Source organism: Dermacentor albipictus, chromosome 7 (assembly GCF_038994185.2).
Source record: "Dermacentor albipictus isolate Rhodes 1998 colony chromosome 7, USDA_Dalb.pri_finalv2, whole genome shotgun sequence".
Taxonomy (NCBI): domain Eukaryota; kingdom Metazoa; phylum Arthropoda; class Arachnida; order Ixodida; family Ixodidae; genus Dermacentor; species Dermacentor albipictus.
The window spans coordinates 40,581,228-40,597,843 of NC_091827.1; the positions used below are offsets into that span (position 1 = coordinate 40,581,228).

At 42.7% G+C, this 16,616-nt stretch overlaps 1 protein-coding gene across 1 annotated transcript; it reads right to left on the reverse strand.

Annotated features, from left to right (window-relative positions):
• Positions 1–235: 235 nt before the first annotated feature.
• LOC135920990 (amblin-like) lies at positions 236–16,199 on the reverse strand. Its single transcript, XM_065455279.1, has 6 exons — positions 16,066–16,199; positions 13,676–13,711; positions 11,431–11,613; positions 9,984–10,166; positions 6,089–6,268; positions 236–550 (listed from the first exon to the last, which is right to left on the reverse strand). Exons 1-6 carry the CDS (start codon positions 16,115–16,117, stop codon positions 387–389), a joined length of 798 nt encoding a protein of 265 aa, XP_065311351.1. The 5' UTR covers positions 16,118–16,199; the 3' UTR covers positions 236–386.
• Positions 16,200–16,616: the final 417 nt, after the last annotated feature.

Here is a 16,616-nt window from a genome sequence, read left to right on the forward strand (position 1 = left end):
GCTCGTGGCCTATTGGTTAGAGTACCGGGATCGACGGCCGACGTTCGATTCCACCCCATCGGTAACACATAATTTTCTTTTAATGAAAGCGAGGCGAAAGAAGAACCTACCTACCGCAAAGTGACAGGAATGAGGTTGGAATGCATCGCAAAACATGTCTGGAATGTATTCATACGCGAGTGTTAATTATTGTATACTGAACTCAACTGCTACACAACAAAAAATCAACTAAAAATCAACACAAACTACCCAATAAATTGTTTATTGAGAACACTCAACGGTAATATTGTTGTGCCAGAGTTGAGTGAACTCGATTGCTCTTGAAAATTTGTTGAAGTCCGTTGTTTCAACAATTCCCCAACAATATATCAATGGTTACTGAACAGTCATTTTTGTACGGGGATACTTCCGGGTGGAGCAGGTTGACCTCCGGGCACGGAAGGGTAACCCGGGTAACCGGGCGGCGTGGGATAACCAGATGCGCCTCCGTGAGGCAACCCATTATTAATTTGTTGCTCACATGTTGGGCAAGGCTTTGTAGATTCCGTATCTGCGGAAGAAAAGAACAAGCACCAATACATTGTTTGATGGAATACGCTGTTCGTGAGGCCAGGATAATTAATTTCTGTGTAAAGAACATAGTAATAAATATGCGTGCATTGAAGCGCGTATGTCTTATTGCACGATAGACCCGCTAATAATGAAAGCGTATGTGAACTTCACGTATCGCATCACCTCTTTTCATTCTGCAAGCATGAGCTGAAATAGTGCCATAAATTATATCGACGCAGCGCTGAAGCTTGATGCATCCCTAATTACAATCGCAGTTTTTCTCATGTGAGTGCTTATCCGCTATGCCACTATGTTCTCACATGTATCCCCGATATCGTGCAGAATAGTTCTTTCTATTAAAGCATGTTATGGTGGTTTGAACTGACTATATCTGTCCAGCAGTAGCCTAAAGGGGCCTGCCATGTTTGTTGTGGTATAGTAATAACTTATTTTATTGAGAATATATACCTACCTGCTTAAACAGTTATTTTATAAGATTGATTATTTCGTGTGAAAACAGATTTGAAAACATTGAATTCAATCGTTTCGGCTTGTCCAAGAAAACTGGCAAAATCTAAAATCATCCAAATCCAGCGCATATATTAGAATTTATGGGGAAGCGAACTTTTCGTGAATGTGCAAATATAGTCCATAATACTGTTCATCTATTGCAACATGTTTTGTGGCGTAGCGACCACGTGTCTTCTTAACAAATCAGCAAGACGTGGAAACACCAACTGCATGATCAATGTGATCCACGCAACTAGGAATTATACAATCTCCGGGATCGCCACACTTTTTTTTCACGCCGTCGCCGCGGTCACAAGAGTTTCCTGTGACACATCTCCAGAACTTACTCCCACCTTACTTAGCGAGAAGCTTTCCAAACAGACGCAAGCCACCTCGGGCATTCTTGGATTGAATAAAAACATTGGGAGTTTCACGGAATATATTTGCTGCAGTAGGAATTTTAGTCTTTTGCTGTATCATCAGTGGGTAACTTCGCGCAGCACAGAGCCGGCGTCAGGCACATTCCTAAGGGTATTTGCATCTCTAGACGACGCACAACCTGATTTCTGCCTCGCATGTGATCTATTCGACAAGACAGCAGCAGGAGCCATATGGCTAGCAAAGTTTGGGGAAAATTCGTCTGGAAAGATTTCCACTGAACAGTGTTGATCTGGCGTCCCGCTCACGAGTCACAGTGGTGGTGCTCTCAAAGATGCCGAAAAGAAAAATGAACGCGGTCCTTGCAGAACTCGGCGGTTGCACCGATTTGACAAGAGAAGCGCCCTGTGGTCGCGAAATTATCACACGCGTCTAGACGCGCACGATAATTGCGTCTACATGGGATAATTGCGCAAGGACCGTCACGCCTAGCGCAGGACCGTTTGTGATAGCGGTAAAGAAGAGAGCTCATGCTATTGATATGCAGTGTGAGGCAAATCACACGTCTGGCGTGAATTCGTCGCCTTAAAGGAATTAAAAACAAAGAAAACGTTGCATCTCGCATTTATGACTGGTATTGTGCCTTGCGCTCTCTGAACTATTTTGTCAGCCGAGTGTTTCGGAGTTGCACTGGGGAAGTGCACAAACGGAAAAGAGTGTCGAATTTTAGCGTTTGAGGACTTTCATTTACACAGAGGAAACAGAATAACGCAAGTTGCAGCCTACAAATATGAATTAAAATTGACGTTTTCCTATGTCTTAGGAAACGCAATGTTCACCTACCTGCGTCGTACTAACTATTAAATGATGTGTATATTATCATTAAAGATTGACAAAGATCCACACAAGGAAATACTGAACGCTTTTTCAGGTTTTTGCTAACAAGAGACTGACCTACACAAGAAAATACGGAATGCTTTTTCAGGTTGCCACTAAAAGCAGCCTGTCACTTTCATTTGCAGAGAACGCTTCAATTTTGCTTAAAGATTCGCTCATGATAGCTGGCACGTTCTTTACGTACTTATGGATGGGGTGTGGGTTGATGACCTTGGGCCGAGGCACATTCACTGGCACTTCATGAAAAATAGCTATGGCGGAACTTTATGTACGATAGCATGCCATATCGGCATTATGGCAAGCGTTATGCTACCTTAATTTAACACAATACTACAACATTTCACTGCAGATACATTATCGGAAGAAAACAAGAACAAACACATGCTTTTCGATCAAGAGACAATTTTACCTTGAGATACGTTATCTCTGCTCGCTTTTGGTCATTGATATGCTGAGACACGTTTTACTATGTGCAGTGTTCGTCTGCGAATAAATACCTACCATAGTTCTGAAAGAAGGGGAAGTGTAGTTCCAATAATGTTCGTAAGATGATAGAAAGCATGATCCATTCGTGGGATCGTTTAGTGTTGGGTTGAGGTGTTAACGTCTTAAATACAAAAGCTACAAAATAATTGGCTCTGCATTTCTTCTGCTATACTATGTGGCGCGCGATACATGAATCACAGGTTGAACTGTTAGGTTGGTACTTCATAACTTCGTACCAGACCACTTTTTCTACTGAGAAGGGAGATAAGCTTGAATTAGTGGAATGATTATTGACTGCGATTGTAATACTATTATTTCTTTCAATATCACAAAATACTTACGAGTACGCTACTGGACCTGCAGTATAGGTTCCGAAGCCATAAAGCTAGTATCATTCATTGAAAGAGCATATAAACAAAAATATCGTTTACTGTAAATGTGCCACCCAAACATTCAAATCAGAAAACATGAAGAGCTTGTAGTGTGCCTGATCTTATCATATGTCCATTCCCTTTATCAAAAAAGAGGAAACTATGCGCAAATGTGAGAAGCAAGATCACGTAAATATATAATTTTTCTATTGATAATTTTCAAAGAACTCATCCAGAAAAGGCCCTGTCATACCATCCCGAAGTATTTCACCTTATCATCATCATTATCATCACCTGAGTTAGGTGTCAATTTTCCCCTGTCTTGCGCTGTCTGATATCAAGGTGTGGCTGCAAAGTTCTGAATTTCATCAGACAACCTAACTCTTTGCTGTCTTCAACCGCGCTTCCCTCTTCTGGGCAGTCATTCTCTAATTTAATCCTTGGTTCAGTTAGAAAATGCAACAATAGTCCGCACCAATGTCATCGTACCTCATAAAGTCGCGTCTAAATTTTCTCTTCCATAACTCATTGGGAAGCCCTCAGTTTCTTCTGAAGCTTCTTTCTTAATCTGAATGGTGGTGCGCCATGTTTTAGTACCAGTAGATTCTTTTCTTTTTTTGTACTCATTACTTTTCAAAGATGATGGTTTGCTTCAGGTACAAAACTTAATTTCGCGTGGGAAAAAAGCAATGATCACTGCGGCAAATTTAGAAAATATTTCGCAGAAATATAAATGTTGCACAATCGATGTTTCTGACAGACATAAGTTGTTTGTGGTATAGCGCGTTTATATAAGCCCTGTTGGCTGTTTTCCTGTTCCCTGTTCCTATCTCTGTTTCCTGTTTCCCTATTCCTATCCCTGTTCCTGTTCCTGCGAGTATCCCTGTTCACCGAGAACTAATGAAAATATTCATACTATCGAAATGATTTAATTACGCAATAAGTAAGGAAATATTGGCACCGCAATATGGTGCCACCTACACCTTTCGACGTCTGTGATATTGACCACATAATGTCATATATCAAAAATCTCGAATATTACGATATATCACAAAAAAGTACAATATACGGCACATCACAGTGATTCATTTTATGTCTACGAAACGCCAGTGGTACAGTGCAAATGCACAATGACATGAGCGACAAATGTTGATCGAAAGATTATTATATAAATGTTGTACGCACTAAAGTTGCAAACAACAATACGAGGGTCGCTTGATGAGGATGACAAAAATACAAGCGATGGCGCTTCAGTTTTGTTTTCTTCAAAGAGGTGCGCGAGAAGCACCCTTCATACTACGGCAGAACTTGTTTATGCTGCTACCGACAGTTCGTAAGCTTCTGAGAGCCAATGACACTGAGCTGTGTGAGGATTCCCACCGAAATGGAAAAGGTAAAGTTCGAGCGATGATCAAACATGTTTATTTAAAATACCGGATGCCTGCCCAACTTAAAGCTGCGTTGAGCGAAGCTTATGGAGCCTCTGCACCATCACTAAGGACCACTTACTACTGAACAAATGAATTCAAACGTGATCGAACTCCTACGCAATATGAAGCACGTCGTGGGTGTCTAGGGGAGGTCACCACGCCAGAAATGATATCTAAATTTCATGAAATTGTCATGGAACACCGCCGCGTGAAGTTACGGGAGATAGCTGAAATTGTAGGCATCTTGCTAGAGAGACGTCGCAATATTCTTCACGAGAAATTCCACATGAAGGAGGCCTATGCACGTTCTCTCGCGACTGCTGATGATCGAACACCGGCGCGTGAGGGAGCACATCTCGAAGCAGTCTTTAGCGTTGCTTGATCGCCATCCGCAGGTGCTTTAGCGTCGATTGGTGGCAATCGACGAGACGTGGATAGCTCATTACACTCCAGAGTCTAAACAGCAGTTAAAGCAATGGACAGGGCCTTATGAAGGCGGACCAAAAATGGCAAAAAACTGTTTGTTCAGCCGGAAAGGTAATGGCGATTGTCTCTTGGGATTCAGGAGGAATAATATCTGTAGACTGTTTACAGAATAACAAATCGATAGCAGGACCATATTATGCAACACTACAAGATCCAGTGAAAAAAGAGTTGCGCACTGTACGACCTGCGTTAGCAGGGGACTAACTTTTCACCAAGACAATGTTCCGCTCCACAGATGGCTTGTTGTAATGGCCAAATTACACGAGTTAAGCATCGAGGTTGTGCCTCATACTCCCTATTCTCAGTATTTTGCCCCATGCGACATTGCCCTCTTTCTGAACCGGAAGAATTCGCTGGGTGGAAAGATTTTATTCAGATGAAGAGGTTATCTCAGTGTTAAATCACTACTTCATACACTTCGAGGCATCCTTTATTTTTCTTAGGGGATAAAAAAATGGAGCATCGTTGGAAGTAGTGTGTGGAGCTGGAATGGGACTATGTTCACAAATAAAATAATATTTTCTGCCTACATGGTACCTTTATTTGCTTGTTACCACAATGATCAAATGACCCTCGTATAACACAGACACAGACATAGAAATGCACAGAGTCTACATAAATACAATGCGCTGACGTGCAGTGAGTGTTTGCTTAAGATGGTTAAGAAATGTTCAGTTTATAATAAAAGAAATCGATCATTTGAAATATTGAATTGCCTTCCGTTTTCCGTCCTTCACGAGTTTTGGAAGCTGTTGAAATTTCTTAAAGCTTAACATAAGAGATGATTGTGACAATAACGACGATGAAGCATATCCGTAGTCGTGAACGTTCCCTGAATGCAAAATATTTCGCTAAATTTGGATCTGCGTTTTTTTAATCGAAATTAGAGAAATGGTATGGCATATTGTTTGTCGTCCCAGATATTAGTGTGACATTTTTTCACAAAAATTCAGAATTGAAAAGAAGAGGAATACTTACAGCTGCACCGTTGCAAGCACTTTTCCAACTTTGAAAAGCCGTTTCTATTGCCACCGCATTTATTGTTTGGGAATATGAGACAGGCATTCCTTTTATCATCAAAGAAGAACCGTTTCTTTGCAAACAAACACCTGCCAGGTTTTGGCGGTTTGCTGCAGAAAACCTCTGGCTTCTGTTTTGCTGAAAATCAAAGATTGTTTTCACATTAACGAAGACATCGTGCAAAAACACAAAAATGCATTGCGAATATTTTTTTAGTTGCAACTAATCACCGCGGCGCACAATTGTTTACTGACATTCAGGTATTGAGTATTCGGAAATTTATTACCTCGCTGTGTCAAATTATATTTTTGCAGGGTTAAACGGAGGGCTGTTGTGACCGTTAGGTTCAAATACTATTTTTTTCAGTTTCGTCATTTTACATACTCGTACTATCGTGCACTAACCGTAAAGCGTTGTTTTTTTAACAAAAATGAGTGAAAGCTGCGGCCGTGCATTATGGCTACATGGCTAGAATGAGCTAGATAAGATGCTATATACACCTGAATGTCTCTTGATAAAAAAGAAACCATTGGCTACTGCATTCGTTATTCTTGTTGCTGTCAAAGAACATGAACTGCGCTGCTCATAAAACTTGTACATATTGCGCATTTGCGTACAGATGATTTGTCTTGACATATGCTCCATACTTCAATATAATATTTCTCTTTGTTGACATCTGTTTTATTAAAATTGGAAAGAGAATGCATTGACTATGTGCAAGGCTACTTGGGTGCTCACCGCACACCTCCGCTGACCTAACTGTAAAGTCCTAAAAATAGAGAGGATAATTATAGAGTCAACAGGTGGAATGGTGACTGCAATTATAATTGCCCCCATCTATTCTCCACTTAGTCCGAGCTTTCAATACGCGAGTCAAAGATTTATCAATTCTACTACTAAGATGTCAGTCATCTAGGTTATCGAGAAATTTCTGCGAAAGCCTGCTTGCGGAACAGCTTATATCATCCAGATAGTGGGTTTGATTGTGGAATGATGCTGGTGGTGTTCTAATAGTCGAACAAAGGCAGACTGCTCTGAGCTTGCAAAGCTTTCAATCTGAAAATTTCTCAAACTTTTTTAGTTTCGTGCTTTTTTCACGGATACTTTGGCATTTGCTTTCATCAAGTTTTTACATAGGTTTTCCGCATATATTGCCTGTGATAACACATAATTAACTTCATAGAAATTATACCAAATATGTCCGGAACTATGCAGACTACGTATGTGAACATCTACAAAGGCCGGCAACTTCGTTGACAGTGTATGGCTTTTTATATTATCTTTTAAAACACACCCAAAGAAGTAGGTAATGCCAAGCGCACTATGGAGTGTTTTCGCAAACTCACAGATGTTATCATATGTTCATACTACGTGCAACCACACGCACGTACTACAATCTCGTTGTACATGGCATAATTGTAGCGCCCTAGTAAGCTTGACTAAGGGAAGAGTCGGATTCCCGAGATATTTCTATTGTCGCGCCGCGTAAACATAGGGACCCGCGCGCGTAATAATAATATTCTAACTGATTCTTTTTCTGTCGTATCAGATGGGCGTCTTGTGTATTCTAACCATAACTTCGCAGTCGTATATGCGAGTGCGAGTGCACCTAAGTTGGATTAACATACGTTCTAATGGGAGTGAATGTATGATAGAGTGAAAAGATGTGTGTCTTTTCATGAGTTCATTCAAAGTGAATCCGTCTTCTTGAGAAGTCCATTGCTAGAATTTGTAAATTTCAGTATGGTTCATAAGATAATCGGCTAAAAAGTGAATTAGTTAATTCTTGTTAATTAATCAATTTTGCATTTCAATTTCTTGTGCAAGTAGTGTCCGCCGCTTCGAGTATACCGGCTCATAAACTAGAATTGAACTATCTGCCACAGGCAACCTTAAAAAAATTTGAAACTGTTCGCTGAAAGACCCTGTATATAGTGCCTTCTAGTTTCTTGTAGCGCAGGGGGACACGAAAATAGAGGTCAGACAAACACAGAGCGCCAACCTTGAAGGACGAATAAATTTTCAGTTCGCCCCAAGCGTAATTTTACTGCTCCACATGTCATAAGACGCGTGTACATTGCTCGGAAAATATGAAACAAAACCGCGAAAGCACATGCCGATACTTTTGTGGCCACACTGATTCTTTGTAGAGGTGTCTGTTCGATGCGAACAGTGATAATCAGGCTGTTTTATTGATAAAGAAATTGATGGCTTACTTGTGCACGTACTTGAATTTTGGTTGAGTTAACACCGGACGGGCATCGTATTTTTGAACCCCTGAGTCATCGAAGGCTTTCGCTTTAACAACTTTCGTATTGAATAGGGGCGTTCGAGAAAACATGCGCTAAAATTTACGAAGGCAAGTGGGCTCGCAAGTCCTACATAGGACAGACTGGATGCTGCATAAGTGAACGTGCCAGGCCTTGAACGTGCCTTGCGCACTGCAAGGCCTGAATGCGCAAACCACGTTTTTCTGAGATTAAGACTCTCAGCAGAAGCACGTGATCAAACAGCGCGTGAGCTAATGGAATCTTACTATATAAAAAATAAAGGTTCAAGTTACGTTAGCGATACATCTGTCGTGCTCCAAAAATCGAGAACAAGGTTGTTTGACCGCTGGATAACGTGGATTTGTGAACGGCCTGCGCATGTGTGTATGTGCATATATATTCATGTGTCACAGCCCAAATTTAATCAGTTAGAAATATCATCCGGGTTGTCTTTGCGTGTCTTCCTCTTGTGTGTGTTTTAACTTGCGGCAAAAAACATGTCTTCGAGTTCTTTATGCATGAGCCGCTGTCATCGTGCTGTTGGCTGGTCTTAGCTAGCCGAGGAAATGCTCCGTGCTCAAGGATCCTCGACGGAGTGGCGCAGAACCCGTTTCTGTGCCACCACTTAGCACTTGCGTGCTCTCGGTGAAAATCTCGGAGCCTGGAAGTTCCTGGTTATGCCCACATTCTCGGGAACCATTAGGAGCCTTTCGAAGAGCTCCCTGTCAAGCTATTGTTACTGATGTTATCGGAATGTACGCGACGCGATAGGCGGCAGCGCTCGTCCGGCGATGCTCAGTTCCCCCGGATTTTGGACACGGTTATGTATAATATATGGGGTTTTACGTGCCAAAACCACTTTCTGATTATGAGGCACGCCGTAGTGGGGGACATCGGAAATTTTGACCACCTGGGGTTCTTTACCGTGCACCTAAATCTAAGTACACGGGTGTTTTCGCATTGCGCCCCCATCGAAATGCGGCCGCCGTAGCCAGGATTCGATCCCGCGACCTCGTGCTCAGCAGCCTAACACCATAGCCACTGAGCAACCACGGCGGGTTTGGACACGGTTATGGATTGGTTACCCGATGTGAGCGTGGCTGAGCATTTAGCACAAACAAAATGTGTGCTCAATAAAAGTCGTGGTCTTTGCGGGCACTCCCGCCACCAGCGTGGACATACGTGCGCGCGCACTTAAGCCACTCCTAATCTACCGGTACCCAATGGGGTCGGGGCGGAAATGGGAAAGAATATGGACAGACGGGGCGGACAGGAAGTCTTAGCCAAAGCACGAGTTGATGAGCAGACGACGAAACCACGCCAAGTTCTATATATTAAGAGGAGCGTACAGACCGGTGCCGTATAGCTGTCCCAGCGGCTGAATGAACTTGCTCATCTCGAAAACACGAGATATACCCGCATGTTTTAAATGTATTTGTGACAATTCATTTTTATAGGGCTGTGGACAATTTGACGCCAGCTCAGTATGCGGATAATAGAAGCGTGCTCCGCTTATACGGTAAGCGCGTATATCAGCAGCAAATTACTGCTGATGGACTAGTTGAAGAAAATTTCGTACTTACGTAGACACACCTCTTGGCACTTCAACTCACTGAGGAAGGCGTTCCCTACTCCACCACATATGGTGTGGTTGAACATTTTACAGAACATGGTGTCAGCGTCAAAATACCAGGACACTTGTATTGGTCCACAAGGGCCAACGACTGGTGGTTGTAGGCATACTTTTGAGGACGATTTAGTCAGGGCTGGAAAAGTGTGAATTGTTAGTATTAGCAGTACCGGAGAAATAACGTGTGAAGAAGTTCGACTGCAACACCATTTTCGGTATATATCTTGATATAGTATTTGATATTTTCTGGGAGCTACGTCATCTGCAATATCTTGCGCGGTATTTCGTGAGTTCATTGCGAAGTGATGGGCTTCTTCTGTAAAATACCACCTTGTGTTCAATCCTTCACATGAAATATGAGCTGGCTCCTGTCCAAAAAATTCAAGATCAAGTGCATGAAAAAGAGAACTTTGACTGCATTAAGTGGCAGAGGTGGCAGCCTGGATCTCGGCCTGCTCAGTGAGCTTTCAGCTGAGCATGTGCAGTCCAAATTGTTGCAGTGCAGCGTTCATTTGCCTTGTCGACTATGGACGGTTGAACAAATTTCCTCTGCACTGATCGTCGTTAATGGAAAGCGCAGTGCCAACTGTGGCAGTGCATGCGTGTATGCCAGCTATATAAAATGAAAGTTATCGGTAGATTCCTTTTGATTTCAAACAAAAGTATCGCCTTCGAGGGCTGTAAACAAATGTCTTCACGGCGCTAGATTAGCAGTGCTAGTCTTATATGGCACTTGGTGACTGAAAACCGTGAGCTACTGTGTAAGCTACAAGGCGCTGTAATTGCATTAGTGCTAATGGCTGCGACGTTGTTGATGCTTTGGAGGTTATTTTCCACAAACAACCTTGCCCTCTGCGCATTCACTGTGTAAATTGGGTAAATTGCCCGTGTGTTTCCCGTCTGAGACATATAATCATCATTATCATGTACACCTCCCATTATTGCAGTGGCGCTGCTTTATAAGTCATGCCAAGAACGAATTCCACGCAAACACACCGCACTAACAATTTATATGCATAGCGCATAATGTGATCGTCTTCCACAGCACAATTGCTTGTTGTGGCATCCGATATACATGCACGGAAGATACTGGTATCAGAGGCTATCCGGATTCAGAAGCCTTGCAGTAGTTGAACAATAATGATTTTCCGCGATAGCTCGGGGTGCATGCGACCCCAAATTCTGTTGTCGATTACGGCCTTTGTCTTGATCAGCAAAACCCCACGACATTTTTTACTCATTTCCCCACCTCGACATCCCTAGATTCACCACTGCCACAACGTGAGGAAGAGAAGCAAGTGACGGTATTGTTTTTTTTATTGTCACTCCTGTAGAAAAAACGTGCAACCACTCAAAAATGCATTCGTTCAATTACAACGCCCCACATAAAATTCACTTACGCACGCACTGTTTGGTGCATCTCTTCATACTGGGGAACAGATTGTTTCCTCCGGCGCAAGCTCCGCGTGGCAACATCTTGCAGGTGTTGGCTTGAGCATCGTAATAATAAGCCTCCGTCAATGGGTGGCAAACGCCAACAAAGGGGGGCTTCGTGCAGGTCTTCGCACTCTTTTCACTGAGACCTGAAAAATATTACACACGTACATGCTCGTTGACTACGATGGCACTCGCTTTCCGTATTCGGCTTACCAACTGTTGAATAATATTTCGAGACCGAAGCGTCTTGTCAAAGTAAAGGTTAACCGGGTTGTCGTAGTGTACAAGTGTGCTATAGTGCGATCGGTGGAGCTGAACGCTTCAAAAAGAAAGGGAAGCATGTGTCTGACATGTTAGAAGGGCAGAATCGCTTCCCCAGAACAGGTATATAGAATATTGGCAATGTAGTAGAAGAGCACTTTCATATACAGAGACACATATTTGCAATAGCTTCGGATGATTAGGCAGTGTAATAAATGCCATAAAATAAATTCAATCACTGAATGTTGGATTGACGGTAGCAAGGAAGCAGGAATAGATGGAAAGACATGAAGGTTAGCCAAATCCAGACCGGCTGCCTGCCCTGTGCTGCGGAAAGTGGGTAAGAAGAATGAAGGAGGATTAAAATATAATAGAAAAGAGGTGTTACAAAAAAGCGGAAAGAGCGCGAAATAAAGCGTAAAAAGAAAACGAGAAAATGGCACTCCTCAAAGTCTGTCTCTAAGGCCAGTTCTCCGCAATAAGTGCGACAGCGCCTTCGAAACTTTCTGTTCTGAGAATGGTCTCGGCCAGTGTCCGTGGACCCTCTTCTCAGACAAAGAGCGTTTGTCAAGATAATCTAACACTCTTTAAAGTTTTTCCTGAGCGCAGTGAAGCGTGGGTACCCACAGAGAAGGTGGGCTATTATTTTCTTGCGCCCACAGTTACAGCATGGACGGCTGCTGGCTTCTCCGATTCGATGTGAATAAGCATTCGCGAAGTCCACGCCAAGCCACGCGCGTCACAGGAGTATCTCCTCAGCTCTAGAACGTACTGACGGTAGACGTAGCAGTTGATTCGAATCAAAGCTGTGAAGACTAGCATTGGTAAATTCCGTCGAGTTACACTGCGACATTGTCGGTTCACGTGGGAGGTAACGAATACCTGTAGCTGCGTCTGTTCTGGATAACGTTATAGCTGCACAGTGGAGGCTGTCGTGAGCTGATCGGGCGACCTCATCTGCATGGTCGTTTTCCTAGATACAACACCAGCCTGCGCGGTCTCCACAAGATGTCAGTGGTGGCAGTATACACCGTGCGAACAAAGAGGCAAGGTACAATCGATTGGCGAGCTGTATCATCTAAGAATACTGTACTCTACAGATTCACACTTGACCGGCCCTTCCGTGATGTGAGGAAAGTTGTTCATTTTGATTTCCTTTGAAATTTCAAGATTAGGAGAAGCACGCCTGCGTGGCAAAGTTCAAAATAGGCGAATCATAATCTATTTCTCTAATAGCTTTTATCATCCGTTCATGCCACATGCCGCTATGTATTGTAGAATTTTACATATGTTTAACGCAACAAGCGTGTAGGTTTTGTCGAGCACAGAAATGGCAGCGATAACAAAGCCGCAGTCTCACGGTTCTACTACGACTACTACAAAAACGTGCATTTTAATCCAGGGGTGTCACCTATCTGCATGGACGATATAAGTATACCACATTTCGCTGGTTTATTATTCCTATTAGGATGTCTCCACTCTCTGCTCTACTCAATTACACAAATTATTAAGATTTTTCCTAGTTTTGACAAGAGGCCCTAGAAGTTTCCGCTTTCCGGCTGCATATTGCGAGGTTTCGAGTGCCGGAAAGGGAAAGACCAACGACACCAGTCATATAGCGCATAAAGCCGCAAGTTTTCATAACATTCGGCTTGTAGCTAATTCGTCCTTTTTAAGGCAATTGTCAAGGAACAAACATCTACGCGAGAAACTGCACATATACGATGTGTTTAAGGCATCACGCAAACTTCTGTTGTTTCAAATGAGAGCCTAGGTCTCATGTAATAAGTGCCCTAGAGAACGCACACTTGCTCGCTCGGAAAAGTGTAGACTGCAAAAACCACAAGATCGGAAGTTTCTTGAGGACATCAGCTCACTACATTCTTGGCAGATGCGGAACCGACCACAGAGCGTTACAATTAAAAAATGGCAAAAATATAATTATACCTGTTGTGTTATATTGGCCGTAGCAAACGCTGAGCACTGAAACAGAAATGTAGAATCATTTAAGCACAATCAAAATCCTTGCTACAAAATTTGTGGAACATAGTTAATCTCCTGCAAGCTTTCTCTCATGTTGTAATATCCCCAAGAACCAAATCGGCAGTTCCTCTTAAGCACCTTGCGTGTATAAGATCCCAGCTTACAAACATTGAAGCTTTCATACTTCGTACATGGCGTTTTGTTTACCTGAGCATATTAATATAAATGTTAGTTTACACATAATGAAATGGTGGTATGGGTAGAAAAACATGAAGGGGTTAGGCTGGATAAACTTTGCGATGGCAGCGGAGGTGAAACAAACTTGAGAAAAATTCTATTCTTAGTTACTGAAGCCCTAAGTCTCCCCAAAATACCACCTAAATCTTACTTATTTAAACTATTATTCTCTTAATGAAGGCGTTTGAGAATAAGTAAAGGAAATATCTCGCAAAATTTAACATGGTAAATAGATGTGACGGACAGTACGTAGTGAACAGTGGATATTAAATCCAAACCATGGAACACAGCTCGGTGCAGTGTTCTGAAAGCTACACTGGTCATTACTAAACACAATAAGGTCGGGTTGTAGGAGGTAATTTCGCCTGAGGTGTTCCTCTCTAAACAAATCAAAGCAGCGACAGCATTTTCCTTGGCATGTGCTGCACTAAATTTGACGATGTTTGTGGTATCTAGAAGAAGCGATCAAAATTTTTCAGCTCTAGTAAGTGAAGCTTTAAAGTGAATAGCTTTCTCCCGCGCTTTCGCCCATTTTCTATAGACAGTGTTCGACGGTCAGAGGTTAGGAATCAGAGGTTGGAGTCCCCGCAGATATGAAGGCGCCGATGGAACAAGCAAGTGCTCTCATTGAATCTACTTGCGCGGCGTATTCTTCGCCGAACGTCAACAGGTTAAGCTTCGGTATTTTCTATACATACTAAGCGGTCACAGCTACCCTTTCTTTGTTCCAGTGGACAGAATTAGCCCTCTATTTTAGTTGTAAAGCAAAACATCATGGGGTGCCACTGCAGTGGGCACTCGGGGCAAAATATTCACTTCACATGTTACAGGAGAGCAACTAACAAAGACATTAAGGAAAGGAGAGGGGAAATTACTTGTGCTTACTAAATCACTTAGAGAAATGATCAAAGGAAACTGATGGCCCGATTACGCACTATTCAAATAATAAGAAACCAAGAAGCACAGGCACCAAGGACTGCGTAGAAGAAATAATTTGTGCTGCTGTTTTTTTATCCAGTTCGATTTCAATTAGTTGATAATTTTTTTTCCATTCCAATATAAGTAAAAGCAGCCTCCCTTATGCTGTAGTTAGTGTCTGTTTGTTGGCCACTTACTATATGACTACTAAAAAAAAATAGCACCCTCGGTTTTCTTTCTTCTAGTTCATTACATAACGAGGCCACGAATGCGGACCATTGATGCCTTCAGGCAGTACGCGAGAGTTTGCTAACTAGTTGCTTTCAGTCCAAAAGATCACGCGCACGTAACGCCTGCGCCAGAAATGATACTTCACATCCCACATCAAGGCCGTGAGGGGTGGCGCTGGCCAACACTGCCATGTTTTGTTCAAGTAGATAATCACAAAGACCCCAGAAATTGCATGGCAAAACAGCGTTGCGGCAGCTCAGTTGCTAAGACCACCGCATGCGTAATTCGAAGACGTGCTTTCGTGCCCCACCTTCGGCTAGATGTTCTTTCTTGCAGCTTCGTTTCCAATAATTTAACAGTATTTAAATAAATTTTAAGTATAAGGAATTTCCCCTATGCAGCCCTTCATGTTTTCCTTTTGAGCTTCTTGTGATATGAGTTAAAAAACTCGGCCGCTCGGTTTCCTTTCTTCTCGTTCGATTTACGCGTGTTACTACACGTAAAAATGATGCTCGGCCATGTTCTAACATTTTTTATATGTTTGCAGAAATCGATGGCTTTAATAAATATATGTTCTCTAGAATCAGCAGAAATGGGCGTTCTACTTCCGCCGCGCTAGCCTCGAACGATATCGGTTAGCATACCCAGGGCTATTCTTGTAATCAAATACCCGAGAAATCAGCGGGAGAGATGGCGCTGCGCTTGATAGTTAGGTCATGTGCTCCACGCGTAACGTAGTGGATGCGGTTTTGGTCACCTGCGGCAGGTTATCCGTTCGTGCGTTTTCATTCCCCTTTACCAGATTATTTTTACATTTAGGCTGCGCGTAACACTGCATTTACTTTATGTTTTCTGTGACTTCATGTCGTGAAATTTCGTTTGCTCGCGATTAGCAAAAAATCTAGCCCTTCAAATCTCTTGATTCTGGCCCATTGCAAATATGCATGCACAAGAAAGTGAGAACGTACCGTGCACATAGACTACGCAGAAGAAAACAGGGATGTCGGTGAAAGGCTTCATTGCTACGCATCTGATGCAGTATGTGGAAGCGCACAGTCGCGGCGAAGGCTGCTTTGCGGCTTACGCGACCTTGTCCCTATTTATATTGAGCTATTGTTGAGCTAACACTACTTCATCGATCACAGTGTAGACCTTTCTGGAGTTTTAAAAACATGTTTCTTATGTTGAAACAGCCGCGCTGGGTTTCGGATCGGATGCTTCCTCTAAGTAGTGCATGGCGGTCGAATGCCGTTGCATCACAGCGACCCTCAAGAAGAAGCTCTTACACTGCGAAAAATTCACTGCTGAAGGAGCCATAACAATGACTCTTTTCTTGGATCGACATGCAACACTTTTTTCGGAATACCAAATATCTTGTGAATTTTTAGAGGTACTTCGGCGTAGGGTTCAAATAGGTTGTTCCAAGGAATGACATGACAATGGTAAATCGCCAAAGGGATGGTGTGTGAGCAAATTTTTCTGAGTGGCACAACGAATTCAATGAACTGAGCAGTAAGCA